Source organism: Lissotriton helveticus, chromosome 8 (genome assembly GCF_964261635.1).
Source record: "Lissotriton helveticus chromosome 8, aLisHel1.1, whole genome shotgun sequence".
In the NCBI taxonomy this organism is placed as follows: domain Eukaryota; kingdom Metazoa; phylum Chordata; class Amphibia; order Caudata; family Salamandridae; genus Lissotriton; species Lissotriton helveticus.
In genome coordinates this window covers 1522629150-1522652914 of record NC_136069.1, presented here as the reverse complement: position 1 = coordinate 1522652914, position 23765 = coordinate 1522629150, and the positions used below count along the sequence as shown (strand labels likewise).

The following is a 23765-nucleotide window of genomic DNA, read 5'->3' as shown; positions in this document are numbered from 1 at the left end:
GTCTGAATTAAGCAGACCACTCTTACCCAGTCCAAAGATCAGGGCTTGATCCATCACCGTTATTTATCTCACTGCCCCATCCCAGCTCAGAACCTGGCTATATGCAAATTAGTCTGTCCCTGGCCCAGTGCATCATGGGAACAGGGCAGACCAAACTACCAAGCCAATTCTTCACCAGAAAGGAGACAAGCTACCGGGGACCGGTTTCTGGCATTTCAGCCTCTTCGGCCCGGCTTACTTGAATCCTGATGGAGCAGTGAGAAAGGGACTCATGTCTGAGTATACCCTGCCACACCTATAGTGGCCAAAAACGATACAGAAAAGGGGGTGGTGATGAACAGAGTGTCTGAATTAAGCAGACCACTCTTACCCAGTCCAAAGATCAGGGCTTGATCCATCACCGTTATTTATCTCACTGCCCCATCCCAGCTCAGAACCTGGCTATATGCAAATTAGTCTGTCCCTGGCCCAGTGCATCATGGGAACAGGGCAGACCAAACTACCAAGCCAATTCTTCACCAGAAAGGAGACAAGCTACCGGGGACCGGTTTCTGGCATTTCAGCCTCTTCGGCCCGGCTTGCTTGAATCCTGATGGAGCAGTGAGAAAGGGACTCATGTCTGAGTATACCCTGCCACACCTATAGTGGCCAAAAACGATACAGAAAAGGGGGTGGTGATGAACAGAGTGTCTGAATTAAGCAGACCACTCTTACCCAGTCCAAAGATCAGGGCTTGATCCATCACCGTTATTTATCTCACTGCCCCATCCCAGCTCAGAACCTGGCTATATGCAAATTAGTCTGTCCCTGGCCCAGTGCATCATGGGAACAGGGCAGACCAAACTACCAAGCCAATTCTTCACCAGAAAGGAGACAAGCTACCGGTGTTATTCTTCATTCAGTGGGAAAACTTGCAACCCCTGTTATCTCATGGGGATATACTGGCTAGTAGTGTTATATCTCGCCCAGATATTCCTCTGTTGAGATAATGGGGAAAATGGAAAGATGGCCACAAAGTTGTAACTTTTAGGGAGGAGAGACGTGGCCTATTGGCTAGACCATCTTACTTTGGAACTGGAGAATTGGATTCAAATCCCATCCTCGGCTAAACAGTTTGTGATTCTGGCCACATAAAATGTTCCTGGTGCCTTTCAAAATGTGTAATGTTTGGTACTTTTGTAAAGTACTCTAATGCTCTCAGGCTATAAATAAAATAGATCACAAAACTTCTTACATTTACAATACTTCATTGACCATATACATTAGATCTAAACAAACTAGACACAAGAGGCACAGCTAGTACAGCAAAGTGCTAATACCTTGCAGCACTGCTGAGACTCCCCTCAAAATACCCATGTTTCCAATTTACATTAAAATGTGTATCTTTCTCATGTACACTTCTCAAACCATCATATTTCTTCAAAGCACTGTTCCTGAAGTTCCACATGAAGCGTGATCTTAACAGAAATCTTTCTTCATAATAAACACCCAAGCATAAACTCATATAACTACCAAAGAGTGTGTGTGTATAGACATTTTAAACAGGTCATTTCTATGACTTTCTTTGCTAGGTATTCAAAGAGGCCATTATCTTCCTGAAATTAATTCAAAATATAGGGTGCCCCCTTTACTTTCAGATAGGTGCGAAATGTTTCAGCAGGCAGAGTGTGGCGTGAAGAGGTGGTCTTACTATCTTGGAGATTACTCCCATATTCTTTTGGAGCCTACTCACCTGATCTAAGTGATTACAACTTTTACAGTGGAGACCTGTGGAACTAACAGTGGCGGTTCCTCCACAAAGGCAGAGGAATGTCGCCCCATTGAACAAAAGGAAAAATAAAATGATAATAGCTATTGTTTTTATCATTTCATTTTTCCTATATACGTCAGTGGCTCTCGGGCAGGGCAGGGCTGTTAGAGTAGGGAGAGGAGTGGTTTTCACTCTTGTAGAGTGCACGACCTCTCTCGGGCCGCCCAAGCAGTGCTGCCCACTTCAAATATCCCCTAGCAGGCTGCATTACACAGCCTGGTGAAGAACATGCAAACACTCCCAGTCCCCGTTTGAGTGCCGATCCACACCGCTGAGACCAATCACAACGCTGCATTGCAGCACTGTGATTAGCTATGGGGAGGCTGGGAGGGAAGGCGCTTTCTGCTGCTAGCCGGGAGTGCAGGAAGATGTCAGAGGGACGGAGGATGAAGGAGAGGTGGCGGCCATTTCAGGTAAATGTTTTTATTTTGGTTTTTGTTTTCTTCTTTTGTCCTTCCCCGCCCCCTACCTCATCACCCGGGTCCGGTAGCAGCGGATACTGGGAACTAATAATTTAGATTAGTGAAACCAGTTGAGCACTGCTCTCTAAGACATTACTGCTTTCTGACTTAAGAATAATCCTATTTGGCATTTATCAGTAGGACATGGTACACAGAGAAACTTTTCGTCTAATTTTCAAAAGTACTGAACTCCAGCTAATTCTATGCAATGCAATGTCTTCTAAAATGATTTGCATCAGAGGAAAGTGTGCAAATAAAGAGAAATCCAACAAAGTTTACCAATATAGAGATGAGAGTACAAAGAAGCGTCGCAAATGGAGTCACAGATGGAAGAACGGTGTGCTGAAATTCCTGAACTAAGCCTCCAGTCATGGATGCCTTTGGAATCTTTCCAGGATGAAGCCACATTAGCTTCAAACCTATAGATGAGATATTATATCAAAAGTTCAAATGACAATACTTCCAGACAAATAGTAGAATGACAATGGTGTTCAGGGAATGAAATCATAACTCAGATATTTCATAGTTTATCCCCCCAGCGACAGGAAAGACATTGTGATTTACTGCACACACACCCATGAACACACAAGTGACACGTTTCCTGAAACCCTTACTAATAATCATTATTTCTGTTGGTACTGTACAAAGAAGGCTTAACAGAAAGCGGTATCTGTCCATTCAAGCTAGATCTCCGTTAACATTGCTTGACTTCACAATGGAGCCATTTGTCATTCAATAACAGGCAGCATATCAATGCTGCAGCAATATAGCGGGTGCTGTACCACTTGTCTATTTCAGAATATATGATATTTACTGTATAAGGAACCATATCCCTAGCATATTGTTATCAAATGTTCTAAATTCACTAATCATCTGTACTGTTTTACTATGACCAATCGCAAAGGCAATAAGCACAGGCTGGCTCTTTCCTGCCTTGTCTAAGTGTAGATGAGGTGATAGGCAGATTGTAGCCAACTGGTGAGTGCTTGGCTTTCCTTTATTCCCCATGTACTGACAAACACAAAAGAAGACAAAACAAAATTTTAAAGGAAACAAGAAGAATGCGCTGCAAACAATGAAGTATTACTGTAACTTAACAGAGTACTAGTAGTATTTTATTCGATCAATATATGATCAAAAATACCCATAATTGTTTTCAAAACATTTGCAATAAAAATATACTATTACATTCACTGGGTTATACAGTGTGCTTAATGAGACATAGGTGAAATAAAAAAATTAATAACAATAATTAAAACCTTTTCTGCGTAACCATTATTAATAAACATTTTTTTATATGACTAATGAGAAATGCAGAAATTTATACTACTGTAACTTAACAGAGTAGCAGCAGAGTTTCCTTGGATAATCAAACAAACTGAGCCAACTTCTAAGTCTACCGTCAATATTTCCTAAAGTAATTTAGTTGCATTTACTGCGTCTCTGGATAGTCCCCCAGATTCCCAAGATATTAGACAGCAGAGGTGCCAGTGCAAAGTAAGGATATACATATGTGGTTTATCTCTTTCCAAAACTTTTAAAGCATAGCATAAAGTATGAACAGAAAAAGACTGCCTACACTTCATAAAACCCTGTCATGCTTATTCATGTCAAAGAGAAGTGGGCAGAAAGAAGTAGTCTTGAGATCTGTATTTCTGCAGTGCATTTTCAGAATTTTCTTATGGAATGATTTTCTAGATTGTACTAAATTAATACAATAATGAGGTCAGACAAATATCCCAAGCATATTATTTTTCTACAATCATTTGTTTACTTACCCAATGCTTTCCTCTGATCAGTCGCTATATTTGAGGTTGTCCACAAACTCTGAGCAAATGTACGAGTTGTTTCTATATGCAGTTTGCGTAGCTAATAGCTGCAATATTTCTATGTTTATGTATTTACTGCACTGATTATTAGCAGGAAAAAGTAAAGCACATACTAAAAATATTGGGAGTTATCTTAGAGTTTTAGAACCTTAGGACGGCACTTTGCCACAGAACATGTCTCCATCTATTCAAGCATTCAATTAGAAGACTTGCAATAACCTGATTAAACACAGTTAGGGGTACATTGTCCCACATACAAGTGTTGCCCAAGAAAAAATGTAAAACATGAATCCTTGAAACCATAGAGAAATGAATCACAAAACATTCTTTGGACATTACCTATGCATAGATATGTATAACATAAGGTTGATAATATATAACATTTTAGTAAGAGAGCAGGAAGTGTGATACCGCTGGAGTGAGTTTAGTTCTCATCTGCTCTGAATGAAATCATAAACAGTTGGCAGGGGCTTGAAATCTGTCCATATTTAGAAAGACACCGCTTTCTTTAATGTATCTATTACAATGAACCAGAGAGCTCATGGTCTGAGGCTGAGCTTAACCCTACTCCATGCCATGGTGATCTCAAAATTATGACTACCTCAATAATATTGGTAAAATTAAATAATAAAAAGCGCAAATACATTTCATTGCAAATTCAAATGACTACAAGATCAACTCTCAACACAAAATGCCTCAGAATTGTAGACAGCTATAGCCAATATAATTTTTTTTGTACACTCTCCAGATGAGGCTAGGAGCCACACACTGAAATGCCTGCAGACACGATGTGGGGCACCAAAGGTTTGCAGTAGTAATGCTATAAGTGGACAACAATAAATTATTGTTAACACTAGTATTCTACAACAGGTTTTAATTTATGAAATTCCTTCTAAGGCTTGATAAATATATAAGCTGTACAATCAGGTTGTGGGAGGTAGTTTTCTGATGAGGAGTATATTTCCACCATTATGATATTATGCAATGCACCCTGTGTGCAGACTAATTCACAATTTTGTTGGGTTTGTTTTATCGTTTGGGTTGATGTGCTCTGTGCGTGCATTCGAAGAATAGCTCAATCCTCTTTCTTTTATGGCCCTACACTATAGAATTCTCGCAACTGTTTTCCGTGAGTGTCAGGCAGTCTTGTTTGAGAACCAGTGGAGAGTACTCTGAAAACTTGAGTTAGTCTTACAACAAATGTAATAAAAGTGACTATAGTCACCTTAACAACAAATCATATAGCAAAAGTAAACACTATAAGAAAATTAACCAAATATCTATCTAATTCTTCACTCTCCAATACTAAAAAGAGAAAGAGTACATTTGACTGTTATTTGTGGAGCAACATCTGCTTTCAAAGTTTCTATAAGGTCTTTCTAGCCCACTGAAAGAGTCTAAATCAAAGTGAATTATGAATACTGTATCCACAACGTTTGCTCTAGGATACGACTAATACTCCCTTATTGTGTGCGCTTCTTTCCTATTTTACAGTCCAGATATTGTCAATGGCTTTTTAAAGAGCTTCAGGTGGTGGCCAAATTTTGTATCAGCACTAAAGATCAGAAAAAGTATCTGTACTAAGGAAGCGTGTCTTTTCTTCACTATGAGGCTTCATAGGTTCGGGATCATGCAAGGTCATAAGATTTTTTTGTTTCAGTCCAAAGAAAAACCAAACAGCAGGAGCATCTGCCCTGCTCAGCCCCCTTGCTCTCCCACTGATCTACTCAACACAGAGTGAACAGCAAAATCCCTAAAAAAATTTAAATGGCATCACCAAATTGAGTATACAAAGTACAATAGTTTCCTTATAATCCTGTTTGCAATCACAGCAAGGTAACGGTGCTTTTCAATGGCATATAGAAACCTTAATACTGTCATAAAAACACGCACAGACATTTGAAAACTTCTAAAAGAATGCACCATGGGGTGTACTACTTGGAGATAGAAAACATGCAAACAATTTTATAGATATATTAAAAGACCCATACCAATAACTGACAATGTCTTGTCCAGAGCATTGTACAAAGCCCAGAAATTAGGAGCCCAGTAAGCATGGCAAAGGCCTCTTTTGAAAGGAAATAACCGAGAAAGCACTTGAGGTAGTTGACCCTGGTAAAGAAAAACAAATACAATTAATTTTTTCAATTTAAGAAATGACAGTGCAAGTGCAAGAAATAGGTATAAGGTAAGGGTCACGAAATCTATTGGATTTTGACTTCAAAGTACATTGGTAGAGATTTTGCATTGACCATGTACAATGCACTTCTTTTTTTCACCAAATTTACAGTAGCTCAGTAAATTATTGCTCGAAGGAGGAGTGGGGAAAAAGTGCAGTGTTATATATTTTTATACAATCAAACTGTTTTTCAAACCTGTGCCCCCTGGTTTCCATTCTTCAGCAGACTTAGCACCCTGGCTCGCCTGCTCCCTATCCAGGGTTGGAGACCTAGTTGCAGATGGCCACCTCCTCTCTTTCTCGACCAACTAATAGATGATTTTGCCCTCCCCCCGGGTCAATATCCAATATGTCATCAAGCTCACCAAACATTTCCCACCCTTTGGTCTACAGTATATGTGGAGCCCCAAACCCACTCTGTTACACAGACTCTACTACACATGGGAACAGGCCGTCGTCTTATAAAGTGGTTTTACAAGGTAATAAGAGAGCACACTATGGTCTCGCTGACATTGCTGAGGGACAAATGGGAAACCAATTTTGGGTGGGCTCTTCATGATACCAAATGGGACAGAGCACTATAATTTCCACACTGGGTCTCCCGCAATGGCCATTTCCAAAGCATCCAGTCCACTATTCTCCACAGGGCCTATTTAATACCTGAAGAGTTTAACCGCATGCGTGCGGGCGGAATTCCGCCCGTACGCTGAGATTTTTCAAAGCGCATGTTACGTGACGAGCTGGGCTCGTCATCAGCGTGCGAGGGGGCTACCTGATGCGAGCCCAGCTCGTCATCAGCGTGGAAGGGGTTAATTGTTTCTTCCCTACCACTTATCTGGGCTGTCAGCAGAACTTCCACACAAGTTGCAGTCATGCCCCACACTCTTCACATAATGGGGCACGATTCACACAACACTATGGGTAGTAACGGAACTTCCTGACAAACGCTTGAGAAGCTTGCGCCCTGGGCATAGTCAAGCATGGAAAGCTCATATCGGTGAGGACACGCTTTGCAAGCCTTGATCTCCTTCTCCTAAGCAAAACTTCACATTACACTGGAGATCGAGTCAGGCCCTAGCACCTGAATCCTGGTATGGAGCGCTGGGGGAGGCCCTATGATTTGAGGAGGACCGTTATCTGGGTAAACGTCCCAATTACCCTGCTTGCAACACCATTTTTGACCGCTTTCTCCAATTTACACGGAATAATGACCTACCTCCGTGAACCCCACTTACTTCTCCAGCAGAAGACCCCTTCAACATTACTGCTTTCCATTTATTCCTCCTTGCCCTCCACTCACTTCCGATAATGCTAGACCTGCTGACCTCTCCCCACTCCTCTGGGAACCCCTCTTGAGAGAATACCAACTTGGACGCAACCACAACGGTTTGCCTGTCGCACACTTTGTACCTTACCAACACCCTTGCTTCTTGGCGCCCTGGTCATACACTGCCCCTTCCCTCCCATCACTGTTTTATAGCTCTCCCCCGGTTTATGAACATGGCCCCACTGCATCCAGACAAGGCACATCATCGGAACTGCTCTCCTCGACATACATATCACAATATTCATCTGCTCCTCCATTGCCCTTATGTCTTACATTACCCGGCAGACTCCCTTTCTGTTTTAATGTGATTCTGTATGTTGTAAAGGCTGTTAACTCCTCTGTTATTGTTCAGTGTAAAATCCCAATAAAAACACCTGGTAAATAAAGAAATAAATACAACTGTTTTTAAACAGTATAGATGAGTTTTTTAAAACCAACATTCCTGGAATAACCACAGGAAAAAACCTTTACCAATAATGAAATTCTGTTTCATCCTAACTTGAGATTAGAAATATTTAAATAGTGTTAGTTTTGTTACATTCGTATATTTTCAGAAAAACATGGCAATGTAAAAAAAAAAATCATATGAAATAATGAGGGTAGCAGGAAAAGGTTGAGGAACTTGTGAAGAACATCCCCACCCACTAAAACCTGGTTTCATGTGGACTAAACAATTGTTTAAGATTAGTCATTCTTAGTCGTTATCAAATAAGCTACCAAGGAAATCATGATCGCTTTAACTCTGTGAGTGTTCCCATTAAGTGCAATAGTCAAGCTTGTCTATCATGATTCTCGAGAACAAAAATACTTTTCATTGGCTGTGGGAGAGGCAGTTGATGAGGTTTGTCTCTCTGGGGAACTGGTACAATCAACCACAGGAGATGGCATCCTTCAACAGAAAGTATGCATCTACTTGACTGTCAAGCTCATTTTCAAACCAAAATCAAGGGATTCTAGTGGAAAATGTATGATGAGGAGTGGTCTTAACTATGTGAATTAATGCACTGTCAATAAGGTTTCCCATCACCCTGCAGAGCTTGGTTTTCACTGATACATTGAAAACAATGACCTTCAAAAAGGGGAGCATGATTTGATAAGAGGAGACTTTAAAGTATCCCTATAATCGTTACTCAACATAACACTAAAGGACTGGTATTCTTAATCCCCTGAACATTTGCTAGGTGGACCTGGAGCAGAAAAAACATAGCGAGAACCACACTGTCCACATGGGAATATTGTTTTACTCCACACCACCAATGATATGCCAGGCATGGTTTATTCTTTCCTTTTTTCAGATTTTTCAAAAATACAGTATTTGTTGCGGAGTGTCTTGGCCATGCCTGCAGCTAGTGATCTACTTAGAACAAGCATTGGCATAGCCAATAGGTCTCGCTTGTGGGACCTTATAAGTATTTAGTTTTGCAGCACAATATGATGAGTGGCGTTGCGTGTGTGAGTGGCGTTGTGTGTGTGAGTGGCGTTGCGTGTGTGAGTGGCGTTGTGTGTGTGAGTGGCGTTGCGTGTGTGAGTGGCGTTGCGTGTGTGAGTGGCGTTGCTAGGGTGAGTGGCGTTGCGTGGGTGAGTGGCGTTGCGTGGGTGAGTGGCGTTGCGTGGGTGAGTGGCGTTGCGTGTGTGAGTGGCGTTGCGTGTGTGAGTGGCGTTGCATGTGTGAGTGGCGTTGCGTGTGTGAGTGGCGTTGCGTGTGTGAGTGGCGTTGGGTGGGTGAGTTCCAGGGGCTTCCAGGGACTATATAACCATTCAAGTCATCTATCCCGGGAGGATGCTCCCAGGGATCATCAGACGGCCAAGTTGGACTTCTCTTTGAAAGAAGTTGAAATGGGAATAACTGGGCTTAGCAAAAACAAAGCCCCGGGTCCGGACGGCATTCCACCAGACCTATATCTAAGTAGACCTGACCTGTGGGCGCCGCTGCTCACCAGGGTACTAAACGAGGCAGTGGTGGCAGGACTGCCTCGGTCCTGGTCGACGGCGACCATAGTTCCAATCTACAAGAAAGGGAACCGTGATGACCCCCAATGTTATCGACCCATCTCGCTCATAGATGTGACAGCTAAGGTACTGGGGCGTGTCATCCTACAGCGATTACAAGACTGGGCCGAGGAGCACCAAGTCCTCTCGGAAACGCAATATGGCTTCAGGAAAGGTAGATCTACCACCGATCAATGTTTAAATTTATACCTTCTGATAGCCAAATATACCATCGCTGGGAAGGGGTCCCTTCACATGGGGTTCATGGACCTTTCGGCGGCTTTTGACCGCGTAAACAGGAGTAAGCTTTGGGCCATGTTACTAGAACTGGGGGTGGAACAACCACTAGTAGACACCCTGCAAAATCTCCACCGGAACACCACTGCAAGTGTGAGATATAACCAAGAGGGAAACAAGACCGACCCCTTTACGTGCTCGAGCGGAGTAAGGCAGGGATGCATCCTTGCGCCCTTCCTTTTCTCTATTTATATCAACGCGCTGGAAAAGGATCTCCTTAAACTCAAGGTGGACTCACCTCAAATCGGTCATCGTGCGGTACCTATACTACTCTACGCCGATGACGCGGTTTTGCTTGCCAGAACGCCCTTAGGACTGCAAAAACTGATTGATGGGTTCGTCATGTTCATGGATAAACTAGACCTGGCCACCAACCTGGAAAAATCTTATGTCATGTCATCAGGGCAACCCACAAAAGGGTCCTTTTCCTATCACATTGGGCTACATAAAATAGACCAGGTCAAGACCTTTTCATACCTGGGGGTATTATTTGACTGTCATCTTACTTTTAAACCCCTGGTAGAAAAGCATTCCACGAAACTGGCAGCCTCGGTAGGAGCCATCATGGGATACGGGCAGAGACTAGGAAAATGGTCCCCGGAACAAATACTGAACCTATATAGGTCAATCTGCTGTGCGAAAGTAACTTATGGTGCAGAAGGATCGCTTTGTCATGACCCGCTTTAGACTTAACATGCTCCATCACCTCCTTGCGGTCCCGGCTGGGTTCACTCACACCGTGGAGGAGAAGGGTACCTGCGGCTGCGACCACAGGTCTCCGCAGGATACCCTTCACTTTGTCCTACTGTGCCCATTGTATACTATGCCAAGACGCAAGTTCCTGGTGGGGATCCTGAAAGACCTAAAGTTTAAACACGCAAGACTGGCCCTGAGGTTCCTACAGGAAGCGGAGGACGCTTACACTCTTTTTTGCACCATAAACTTTATTCGAATAGCAATAAGACTGAGGAACACTAGAGAAACTGGCCATTAATATCACTTGTCCCGTTGAACATTTAAACTGATGATCCCCCTGTCTTTTTTTAGAGTGTCAGATACATTTTAACATTTATACTTTTCTTATGGAAATTTATTGATGTTGCTTAAATATTTTTTTTATGCGTTTGTTGTATTTGTGCTTTTATGGTGTCTTTTTAAGTACCGAATAAAGATTATAAATTGAAATTGAGTGGCGTTGCATGTGTGAGTGGCGTTGCGTGTGTGAGTGGCGTTGCATGTGTGAGTGGCGTTGCGTGTGTGAGTGGCGTTGCGTGTGTGAGTGGCGTTGCGTGTGTGAGTGGCGTTGGGTGGGTGAGTGGCGTTGCGTGGGTGAGTGGCGTTGCGTGGGTGAGTGGCGTTGCGTATGTGAGTGGCGTTGCGTGTGTGAGTGGCGTTGCGTGTGTGAGTGGCGTTGCGTGGGTGAGTGGCATTGCGTGGGTGAGTGGCGTTGCGTGGGTGAGTGGCGTTGCGTGTGTGAGTGCCGTTGCGTGTGTGAGTGGGGTTGCGTGTGTGAGTGGTGTTGCGTGTGTGAGTGGCGTTGCGTGTGTGAGTGGGGTTGCGTGTGTGAGCGGCGTTGCGTGTGTGAGTGGCGTTGCGTGTGTGAGTGGCGTTGCGTGTGTGAGTGGCGTTGCGTGAGTGGCGTTGCGTGTGTGAGTGGCGTTGCGTGGGTGAGTGGCGTTGCGTGGGTGAGTGGCGTTGCGTGGGTGAGTGGGGTTGCGTGGGTGAGTGGCGTTGCGTGGGTGAGTGGCGTTGCGTGTGTGAGTGGCGTTGCGTGTGTGAGTGGCGTTGCGTGGGTGAGTGGCGTTGCGTGGGTGAGTGGCGTTGCGTGGGTGAGTGGCGTTGCGTGTGTGAGTGGCGTTGCGTGTGTGAGCGGCGTTGCGTGTGTGAGCGGCGTTGCGTGTGTGAGCGGCGTTGCGTGGGTGAGCGGCGTTGCGTGGGTGAGTGGGGTTGCGTGGGTGAGTGGGGTTGCGTGGGTGAGTGGCGTTGCGTGGGTGAGTGGCGTTGCGTGGGTGAGTGGCGTTGCGTGGGTGAGTGGCGTTGCGTGTGTGAGTGGCGTTGCGTGTGTGAGCGGCGTTGCGTGTGTGAGCGGCGTTGCGTGGGTGAGCGGCGTTGCGTGGGTGAGTGGCGTTGCGTGGGTGAGTGGGGTTGCGTGGGTGAGTGGCGTTGCGTGGGTGAGTGGCGTTGCGTGTGTGAGTGGCGTTGCGTGTGTGAGTGGCGTTGCGTGGGTGAGTGGCGTTGCGTGGGTGAGTGGCGTTGCGTGGGTGAGTGGCGTTGCGTGTGTGAGTGGCGTTGCGTGTGTGAGTGGCGTTGCGTGTGTGAGCGGCATTGCGTGTGTGAGCGGCGTTGCGTGTGTGAGCGGCGTTGCGTGTGTGAGCGGCGTTGCGTGTGTGAGTGGCGTTGCGTGTGTGAGTGGCGTTGCGTGTGTGAGCGGCGTTGCGTGTGTGAGCGGCGTTGCGTGTGTGAGTGGCGTTGCGTGGGTGCAAGAAGGATATTGTGCTGCAAAACTAAATACTTATAAGGTCCCACAAGCGAGACCTATTGGCTATGCCAATGCTTGTTTTTGTTCTGTCGTCTCCTTGGGGTCGGTTGTTCAAGACAGTAATATTTAGTGCTAGCGAGTAGGACCCGTGTGGCTTCCTGTTTACATACATGCCACTTCACCTTCTTATTGTCAATTAATTTATGTTCACTTTTCTTCCATTATGATTCTGCTTGTTACTTTCCCGATAATAATGAATTTGACCAGCGGGGTACAAAGAACGCATTACCTCAAAATAGGGGTTTGCTTGTTTGAACATAGTTTTACGGGGCAAGTCACGATTATAAATCTACAGCAGTGACTGTTCCAGCGGAGCCGAGTGGGGGTAGGAACCTTGGTGCACGCTTGTTCTGATTGCTCAGTTTGACATAAGAGGAAGGATTTAGGACCTTGAGAAGAAAAGGATTTATTTGCACACATGCTGAATTTAGTGCACAGGCGGCATTGCACAACACCAGTAGCACAGCGCCATTGTTCCAACTTTGGTTTGTCTCCCGTCACCCTTAGTAGGCTGACTGCGTTGACTTGGGTATGTGATCGCGCGAGTTAGTTAGCAAAGTATGATACCCATAGTTTTGTGCGATTAGGCAACTCCCGGTTTCAATGCAGGAGTATTTGGGTGAAATTAATAATATGAAGAGCAGAATCAAACGGTGGCGCAATCAAACATGAAAAAAATTACATTCATTAATACTAACAAAGAAGGGATTATATCACCCGATTAGATTTTCTCAGAAAGAGAAGGAATTTAAAAAATTTACTGCAATTTATTCATAGGTAAATGCTGTCTTATGAGTCAACAACACGGCGCAAGTGATCAATATTTACAGTGACTCAGTGGATAAAGTGCAAGGGAGAACAACACGAGTGGTGGGGGAACGCACGCACGGAGACAAAGTGAAAAAAAAACAACACGTACCTGATAAATGCAGAGCGGCCGGGAAACTTAAAGTACGGCCGGCCTGTGGCCGGCCATGAATAATTAGGGGAGGAGAAGCCCTTTGATGTGCTGTGTTTGCGGGGAGAGAGAGGGGAGGTGCTGGTGTGGGAGGGGGGAGTTGCTGGTGTGGGAGGAGTGCTGCTAGGGGAGGAGAAGCCCTGGCCGTGAATGCTCGTGCATGTTCACGTGAACTGCAAGAAAACGCCGGGCTGAAACCCCTTAGTTTGAAGAGGATTTTGCCGACATGAATTCGATCCTATCCATTCCTGCGGAATGGGACAGGCTCGACCTAAAAACCATTAGAGTTTAATGGGCTCTTTCTTTTAAAGGAAGAGTTGCACTTACTCCTGTAGAAACAGCTGGATAAGTTCAAAGTTGCTTCTAATCCTGCATTTTCAGGAGAATCGGATTCCAGATTTAGATTAGGTATAGTATGCCGTACATAAAGTTTAATAATGCACTTCGGGTGAAACAATCAGAGCTGGAAGTAATTAGTTAAATGCTAGCTGTTTACATGTGCCTATTATGTCTTCTCTATGGAATCTAACTCTTCCTTTCTCTACAAGGAGTTCCTAAACCGCTCTGTTTTATTAGCTTTCCTGAAGGCTTGTGTGAATTACTACTTAATTAAGATAAGCAAATGTTATCAGTGCAAAAAATCCAGGGGTAAAAACTATAACGATAAAGGCCCAATACTACATGGAAAACATCAAGAGCACAGTGGCATTCCTCTATCTCTATGCCAAAAACAAACTCACTGAAAATCAACAGTGTTTCAGTAGAGAAATTACAAAAGACTGATACAGAACAAAGCTCCGTGAAAGACAAAAGCACTGAAAGTAAGGAAAATCCATGGGACATTATGAATTAACAGTTTAGAATCGATCATCTATGTAATTCACATATGTGAGCAGAACAACAATAGGCAGCTGTTCAGTGATCCTCTGGAGAGTGGTAAAATACACATTCCCATTAATACAACACACCTGTGAAGTTATATTTAAACTTTTACAAAAGTCCTACTTTTTAACAACTGCTCCTGGCATGCGGGGTCTTTTCTACATTTACTTATTACTAGACATACAAACGACACGTCTCCCATTGCACAGTGCTGTGCAAAACCAAGACTGCGGTTTCACACAACAAATGAAACGGTGTGTGAAACTTGCATAATGTGCTGTAGAGTAATTATGGGAACTGCATTTCGCACGTGGGTAAAAAAATCAACTTGAAAATGTAATTTCGAGTTGATTTTTGATTGCTCATGATCGAAACACTGCTGTTCACATTCATGCTTGCAGTTTTGTGCTAAGAAATGACCCAAACAGTCCACTAGGGTAAAATAATCTATCTGAAATGTGTGTTGATTACCTATTTGAAAGGAAATGCTGCTGGCATTCAAAACACTACAGTTTGCATTCAGATGCTTAGTTCTGAGCTCAATAATTAACAGCACCATCTGTACAGATAAAAAAAAATCTACCCGAAATGGCACTTGTTTTAAAAAAGAAATGACCTGAATGGTACATTTTGTGTTGAAAATTTCCCCCGAAATTACATAATGTGGTGAAATCTTGGTCATTTTTGGTAATTTTTAATACGTGAATGTACTGAAATGACACCAATTATGCCGGTATAATCAAAATTTTGCTCAGGGTTCGATAAAGGGCCATATGCCAGCTAAGCATAACGGCAGGGAGAAGCAGCGTTGAATTTTAAATAGCTGTTTGACTGATGCAAAAAGGACTGAAGTAGTAAGTGAAATAATTCACAGACTCTTGTCCTGATAGTAATTGGAAATCCAAGCCCCATTTTGGAGACCCTAAAATCCAGTTCCTCAGGAACATACTAAGCACTTATTGAAATTGGTAACAGACATATGTGATTCAGTGCTCAGCGTGTGCACTTTACATATACATGTTTTGTTATGTTCCAACCAAATAAAACGTATGTGACTCCTAATACGACAACAAAAACACACAAATGAATGGAAATAGTCCTCTCTTTCTACTCTGATCTTTCCTCAATGGTCCATGTTTCTGAAAATGCACACTGACTTGATCTCTATTAAAATAGACTAAAAACCAGTCATTTGACTTATACGGGTATGAACCTTGATAAAATAAGCAGTCATGTCCATAGTACTGAGCAAAGTGAGAACAGGCGTTTACTTACCATGGCTACGAAGGGTCCCAAGGAAAGAGCAAACACACCGCAGACAATCATCCCTAGAGAAATCAACCGTACCAGGCTGAAACTGCTCCACTTGATGGATCCATCTGCAGAAAAAGTGTAGGCTTATTAGCATTAGTTTGAGAATCGAGCACAGAGAAAGCAGACTGTTGGGTTTTCACAATATATTTCATCATCTCCTACAACAGATTTTCCTTACCCAGCAGGCATATCGACCCACCATAGGATCAACATCTTGACGTGCAATAACACAGAAGCCCTTTGCTAATCCCTTTCAGCCCTGCTTGTTTCATCAACATCATACCAATAATTTCCATTTGTCTGGCCTTTACTTCTTCCCTTTTTCTTCTTAGAGATTTACCTTATAGCTTTTTCTTCAACTGCACATTTCCTTTGCATTCAATTACAAAGTTATGCAGTCACTTCACCAAAGTTTGAGGAAAGAATTTTTATGTAAGTATAATTTAGCATTATTTTTTTTTTTTTTTTTTTTTTTTTTTTTTAAGACCAACGGTCCCAAACTTTATTCAGTTTCACAAATAAGCCAGTAGGTAAACATACAGTGTCAGAACCACGGAGTATCGTTACAGACATTAATCCAGCAGATAGTACATGTCGACAATTCAGTTGGGCATGAGATAATTTAGCATTATGGTTTTAAAAATGCAACATCATTTGTAAAGAATGTATATGAATATACCTTGTATTAATATAGGGTTCGAATTAGCATTACAGCAATAAATAAGAGCCCATGATGATGATTAAGAATAATTGAAAGATTAGAATTACAATTAATTATGTGTTAGGGATACTATGAAAAACCATTATCAGATTAAACATATTTGATTTAAAAATTCAATTTAAAACAACTGACTAGAATTAAATCACAAAAATGTATTTAATAAAATATTATGTTAGACTTACCATTAGCATTAAAAAGTGTATAATTCTAATTTATTTTACAGACAGCATAAGAGTTGACACAATATAAATTATTGTATTTCAATTATTTAAACAGAATTTTAGAGTTATGGTTAGATTAAACATAATGGGTTCAGGGTTGGTAGTCCATTTATAATAAGTAAACCTAAGTCATTTAATTTATGATGTGGTTAGTGTACGTCAACATATTTTATTTTTAATTTAATGAAAGTTTAGTTGAATAGTATTATGACATTTAATCTAATACAATGAAATGAAAATAAAATGAAAGAAACTTAGCATTATCATAAAGTATAGCATAGCTGTCAAAGTGAAGGTAAAATGAACTAAAGGGGGTGAAGTGAAGGCATGAAGAAAGGGGACGAAGGGTAAATATCCTTGTTAGTCCCCTGGCTCAAGCTACTTAACAACTCTTTAGTCACACTGTTTTGCACGTGCCAGGAAGAAGGATCAGTATTTGTTGTTAAATACATGTTAACATGCAATCATACTACTTACCTGAATTATTTGCAGTGAAGCAGAAGTATCTAAGCAGATAAATTCCATATGCGGGGGCAATGTAGAGGTAAATATGCTTGAAGTTTAGAAGTACAGCAAAAAGTAAGGCCCCTTCCAAATGTCTTTTCTGTCACAGATCAAAGACAAAACTTTGTTATTCTCTTACACCAACAATGAGCATTGCCAAAAAGCAGATTGCACAGCTTTATGCAATAGAGAGGAGAAGCAGGAGTAGAGGGAAGACTCAGACAGGAGTTAGAGCAATGACCAACTTCAACCAGCATGCTTAAGAGTATTTGTGTATTAGCTAACATACAACATGTTGTCAAAACATAGTACTAGGCAAAAAAGTAACTAAATGTTGGTATAAGTTCTGAAACCAGCTTTTGTCCACCCTTCAATTCCCCTTTGCAGCACTCGGGGGACAGAGATGTTTGCTGACTACCACAATGTTTAAAGAGCAGTAGCAGTCACAGAGAAGTGCAGCCTGTTTTTGAGCCTCTAGCTCACACTGAATTTTTTTTTAAACCTTCTTAGTTAGACTTCAGTAACAGCTTAAACCATGTTCTCCTGCCTATGGACTAATACTCAGTGTAACATAATTTTCAGAGCCTTTATAGACACAAAGCTGTAGAAGTCATACAAGAAAGACTTAAAGACTATGATGCTTATTTTACTCAGTAGGCAGAGCGAATGCAAATGTATGTGAGTGCACAATTATCTTAACCTGTGAAAGCTTTATCAAGTTATGTAGAGGTGTTAAGCATAGTATTTGTACTTCTTGCAAAAGTGCACTCTACTTATTGCCGCAGTAGCCTCACAGCTGGAAACAGGTTTCCATCTTTACATGAAAAGATTACAAAAGTACAGAATAGAGCAGCCATTATACAATTAAACGTGCATAGATGGTCAACAAATCTCAGCAGTAGTGTCTGCCCTACACCGCTCATGTCCATACAAGTGAGCACTTTTTCGTAACTTACAAAGAAAACTAGCAATAAGGTATTTTTAGGTCTTGGCCTGACGAAAGCAGCGCATGCGCTGCTCTCATCATATGAGGGCCTCTTGGAATCGATACGATTCCAGATGCTCGCTTTCTGCTCCGCCCGTGTTTTGCATTGGTGCGTGTCATTTTGCTTCACCAATTATGCAAAAACGGGTGTTCTGATGGTCTAGGAGGGTTTTTAGTCTCTCCTCGTTACCACCCTGTCTCCGTTTGGCCCCGCCCACCGGGACTGCTTCTTTTACTGGCGGCGGGAGACAGTGTCTCCTAATTAACTGCTAAGCACTTTTTTTTGGTATAGCTTTTCACCGCCCCTCGCTGATCCTCAGGCTTTAACATCCCCCCCTCCTACACAAACGCCCGCAAGTCGGGCTCCTACATAAGACCATGCTTGTTTTATTCTGCGCCTAATGTGTTGCATTGTGTTACTGAACCAAAGGCCAGCAGCTGTCACTGGTTAGCGTGGGAGTTTGGTTTCATTATCAACTCACGAGTACTAGGAACATACACAGACACAGACACACATGCGGACTGATCCATTCTTGCAGACCTCGGGTGAGTTTGCTGATATTCGCTACCCGGTGACATGATTTCTTTCACTCATGTAGCAGAGAAGCCTGTCGCCCGTCAGGCAGCTGAGTCTAAGCAGCGGATATAGGAAAGTGATTTGCCTTGACATTTTAAAGACAGGAAAATTGAGACAAAACATTGTGCTTGCCCGCCTGGTTATTGGAGTGGAGATGTCAGAGATCATTAGAGCTAATCTGTTGGGTTCTTCGGCCCCTCCTCCCCTTTGCCTGGGCTATCCATGTGCTGCCTGCATTCCTGTCTCCCGTCTCTTGCACTTACTGATAATGAAGAGAAAGTCAGTAAAATGCATTTGTGTGCTGCAGTGGGTAGAGCATCTCCGCTATGATGTCACAGACATAAACGGAATCTCCCTGAATTGCGCAGCTCAATGTACAGCAGACTGCGTCTCCAGCCCTTTGCCCCCATTAAGAAAACAGTGGTCCTGGGTGGTATGATTTTTTTTTCTTCAAAGACAAGGCATGCGACAGCGATTGCATCTTCTATGAGTGACTCTTTCTGAATTGTTATTCCCAAGCGTCAGTTGGTCCAAACTCCATTACTTTAAAAACTACAAACAGAGCAAAGGTCGTCGCTTGTGAAATAGTGTGAAATGCAGCGAAATTTTAGAAACACATAACTGTTGTTTGCATATCTTTCACGCATGCCCCTTTGTGCAATTGACACAGCACATTAAAATCACTATATTAAACACTTTCAGCCTGATTCATCAAGCTAAATTGCACTTGCAAAGGGCAAGATTCTCAGAATCGTGCCTTTTGCGAGTGCAATTTTTGCGTTGGGGATTCATCATCCCAAATGCAAAATTCGCTATTAAAGAATTCGCACATTTGCGAAGAATTGCATTTAAGGAATCTCTATTTGAGATTCCTTAAATGCAATTCATGAATCATTTTAAAATTGCGAAATTGCAATTTTGGGCCGCTATTTACCGAGAGGTCAGACCTCGTGGTAAATAGCAAAAACTTAGAAAAATGCATTTAAATGCATTTTTCTAAGTTGCATGTTACACACACACGTCCTTTGGACATGTGTGTGCGCAACACCAATGTAGATTACATTTCAGGGGTGCTACTGGGTGTCCTTTGGACATCCCTGCACCTTTGAAATCGCATCCTTATTTGCGATTATTTGCGATAGGCAATTTGCTAATCGCAAATAAGGAACATGTAGGAATCGCAATATTTTTTGCAATTCCTACATGAATCCCGTTTTGCAAGTCCTTAATAGCGATTCCTTATGAATCGCTATTAGGGGCTCGCAAAACGGGAGAATGATGAATCTGGCTGTTAATCCCGTGTAGCTGTCGCAAAAGTCCTTCGAGGCATTGTCAGCAAAGTCAATCATCCTTGCCGTGCTCTTTGGCTTCAGATCTTGTGGCATGCTCCTTATTGACCAATGGCAGTGCGTATTCATAAACACCTCATTTTTACCTCACCCTGCCTGAGCCATTTAATGGAAGGAGCTAAGATCCCAAAAGTCCCCTTGTCACTACGAAATGCACTAGATTTAATTGGGTTGATTGATGGTGTTCTCGGATAGATGAAAGGCGGAGTGAAAACTGGAGATTGCTGCGCACACATTTCTACAGTGGCTGTTAGGACAACGGGATTGCTTTGCATTTGAGGCAACTTCCCTATAAAAACACAAAAAGCAACCGTAACCCGGCAGCCCACACAGTATGGCAGATTTAAACTGTCAATGCCTAGCAAATAAAGAAGTGCCTGTTATATTGCAGATTTATATAGTGCAAACTCGACACGAAGGTATGGGAGCATTTTACATGAGCACCAGTTACGTTGCACAAGAACACATTCATTTGTTCTTGGAGACACGGGGAGATTAAGTGATTTCCCTAGAATTACAAGATTATGTTAATGTGCTCCTTTCGGTGATGACGCTTTGGCCTTAAAGGCAGCAATAAAAGCAGGAGGCTCGGGCGGAGCTGCTCTCCTCGGCTCTCGCCATCAAAAGGCACAGCACTCACCCGAAAGCAGAAACAGAAGCAGAAGGCTTGGACGGAGCTATTCTCTGTAGCCACTGCCATCCATAAGCAGAGCAGTCACCCAAAGCGCCGCGTCCAGAGCAGGTTAGGGACCCATGGGTTCGGGGAGCCGTCCTGAGTGTTTGTCCCTGTGTTGGACTTATATTTGCATTAAACATCTGTACCTACCCCTGGCCTCTTACAGCTAAACACAATATGCTAATAACCATTCCACTGTACGATCACAGGAGACTTAACTTGTAGAGATACTCTCACTCTACATAAATAACAATCATTAAAAATGCAATAGGTAAAGCCATTTGCTTTGCTATACAATACCATTAGCAAAGCAAATGGCTTTAACTTAATCAAAGGCGAGACTATTGCATTTTCAATGCTTGTTTTCTAAGTCAGCATGGTAAAAGAAGTTACGTAACGTTATCTCCACTCTGTTATTGTAGCATTAGTTTTGCACAACATGCAAATTCCACAAACGTTCTAGTACGATCATTAAACGTGCAACCCATTGACTACAGTGCAACTGGTGCAACACAGTGACATTACACCCCTGAAGAATGTAATTCAGTTCCATTTTGTGTGCAGCATGCACACTTATGTTCTACGCCTTAAATTACGCTTTCTGGTCTCTCTCTTGCTTATCACCCATTTGAAAGAGTAGGCATATGTAGAACATATATGTCAATACAAAGAAACAGATATGTGCCAGAGAACATCTGACGCTTAAAAGGTAGGCACTTGGCTGGCCTTAGAAACGGGGATGTCCCTGCCGCAAGGCTTATTTCATATAATCTGTACAAATATGTATGCTAAATTATCAGAGTACTGACAGCAATTGAAAACCTAGTCACAGAAGTTGTACAAGGAGGGGCGTGATAGTATTAAATAAACACAAAAGGGACCCTGAGAAAGCTAATCCAAAGGGAACATCCCACCAGGGGAAGATACGTACTGAGTAACATGTAAAGGATGCCCCCAACTCACAATAAAAATAGGACAAAAGTTCCAAGATATAGAAAAATGCAACCCACAGAACAGCTCAATTAGATTTCATTATTTATTTTTCATTATTCAATATGTTATCATTCTCTTTATTTGGAAAATAGAAAAGATATAAAATAGAACACATACATGAATTCATTTAGCAAAAATACAAAGAACATATCACAATGATCTAATCTCATCTGGATAACACATAAAAATTAATTAAACATGCAAAGAAGAGACAACGAAGAGACAGCAATGATTTACAAAATTAAAAAAATTCTACAAATAAAGGTTCACACTATATGAGTCCAGTAGCCAAGACACAGTTACAGAGAACACAAACAAATAATCCAAAATACATTAGAAAATAGAAAAAAACATCAGACATTACAGGCAACAAGGAACTAGACAATTCACAACTGTAGCATACAAGGGAGAAAAGCGCCGACGCGCGTTTCAGAAAGTACCAAAGACGTATATGTAAATTCCTTCATCAGGGCGCACATGTTATGCTTCATAATTCATTTGTGCCCCAAATCGGGGAGTGGTAGTATTCTGGTCCCTCAACCATGCTACTTCACCCTAGTTCAGATCTACTTACGGCTGTCAGAGATCTTCTAAAAGAGTGTCAATGAGTGCCTCTAATGACTGTGGTTTTATTCTAGTATTATGAACTACAATTGTTTCCATTGGGATACTTTCTTTGACACCAAGAGGTTGAAATTACCTCTCCATACAGTACAGTACATACTACACAGTTTGTTCGAATACACTGTATTTTTATCAAGATTTAATATGGCTTTGTAAAATGAAATTCATATTTGTGGATATTTCTGGAGAAGCCCACAAGTGAAAAGACAGGGAACTCTTATTCTTTTGTTTTAAGCAAGTAGACATCTACACTATAGATCACCAAGTAATGCATCATAGGTGCCCTACAACAATCAGGGCCGGCTTTAGGGCAGTGAGACCGGTACGGCCGCACTGGGAGCTGACCTGGAAATGAGGCACTGTGTTTAGCAATAACTTACGATTTATGGTGCAGAGTTCCTTGTGTGTCCAGCTTTTAGGCAGCAATTACATTGTTAAGATATCTCTCTCTAGCAGTAACATTAATCATAAGAGTTATCAGATTTTTGTCTAGTGGCAGTTTTGATTCGCCATAAAGTAGTGCAGAGAGTTAATGTGCTTGCTGCAAGAGAACAGATCTGTATTTTATGTCAATAGCTGAAAGGATTAGTAAAGTCAGCCTTTAAAACAAATTAAATGTATTTGAGAGAGGGGCTGTGGAGAGATGAGGGGCACTTTTGCTGGGTGGTAGTAAGGGAATCCGAGGAGGAGGTAATGAGGGGAGCCAAAACAGATTATCGCACTGAGCTCCACCAGCGCTAAAGTCGGCCCGGACAACAAGCCATCAGATTGTAATCACTTTCTTTCATTAGATAAATTGCAGATCCCATTTGGTGAATCTAATGTAAAAGATTTCTAATACCTCCAGTTGTCTTGTGTTAATCTAAACAATTTGGTGGGGATGTACATTACCTCACAACAGTCAAGTACTGTAAACGTAAAGTAATTATACACACTGTATACCTGGAATATTCTTGCAATGGAGAGAAGCATCAAGCCAAATAAAAATCCATTATACTGGAAGTGAATATCTTGGATTCGGATAAGGAAATCTCCATGAAAAAACAGTTTTTGTGATTGGTACTCAAGGCATACACCTACAATACACAGACTTCAAGCTAAATATAGGTTAAAGTACTGAGAAAATGACACAAAAGCAGAAGAGAGACAGGGAAGTAATAGAGGGGTAAGTGAAGAGAAAACTTAAGCAGAGGGATGGAATATTTCAGAAAAGGGTGGATATGTTGGAGGATGCACAAGGACAGGTTTGTGCGTGAAGAGACAGGTCTTCATTTTTTCATGCAAATAGAGGGTATGGGGAAAAGTCTTCTGGTTCTGGGTTGAGAAAGTATTGGAGATCCTGGGTGCACAGGGGAAAGCCCTTTCCAATAGCCTCTGTAGATCCCGGGCTCGTTTGTGTGATTACCTACCAATGCGATTCGGTTTTTGGAAGAGATGCCATAAAAACACAGCCTTTCCAAATACTGAATAAGTATTTGGTCGAAACTGTAATAGCCCTTTGTAACACGTTGATGTATTGATTTTTAGTTT

The 23765-nt window shown here is 42.2% G+C and overlaps 1 protein-coding gene across 1 annotated transcript in view; it reads right to left on the bottom strand.

The window, feature by feature from the left end:
* The window catches only part of ALG8 (ALG8 alpha-1,3-glucosyltransferase), a 125009-nt gene that overhangs the window by 28478 nt on the left and 72766 nt on the right, over positions 1 to 23765 (bottom strand). The window contains exons 5-9 of the mRNA XM_078658496.1: positions 23178 to 23245; positions 17005 to 17131; positions 15547 to 15650; positions 6092 to 6212; positions 2551 to 2690 (exon numbers count right to left, since the gene is read on the bottom strand). Of these exons, the coding sequence (XP_078514622.1) occupies positions 2551 to 2690; positions 6092 to 6212; positions 15547 to 15650; positions 17005 to 17131; positions 23178 to 23245 (560 nt within the window). The remainder of the gene's footprint in view (positions 1 to 2550; positions 2691 to 6091; positions 6213 to 15546; positions 15651 to 17004; positions 17132 to 23177; positions 23246 to 23765) is intronic.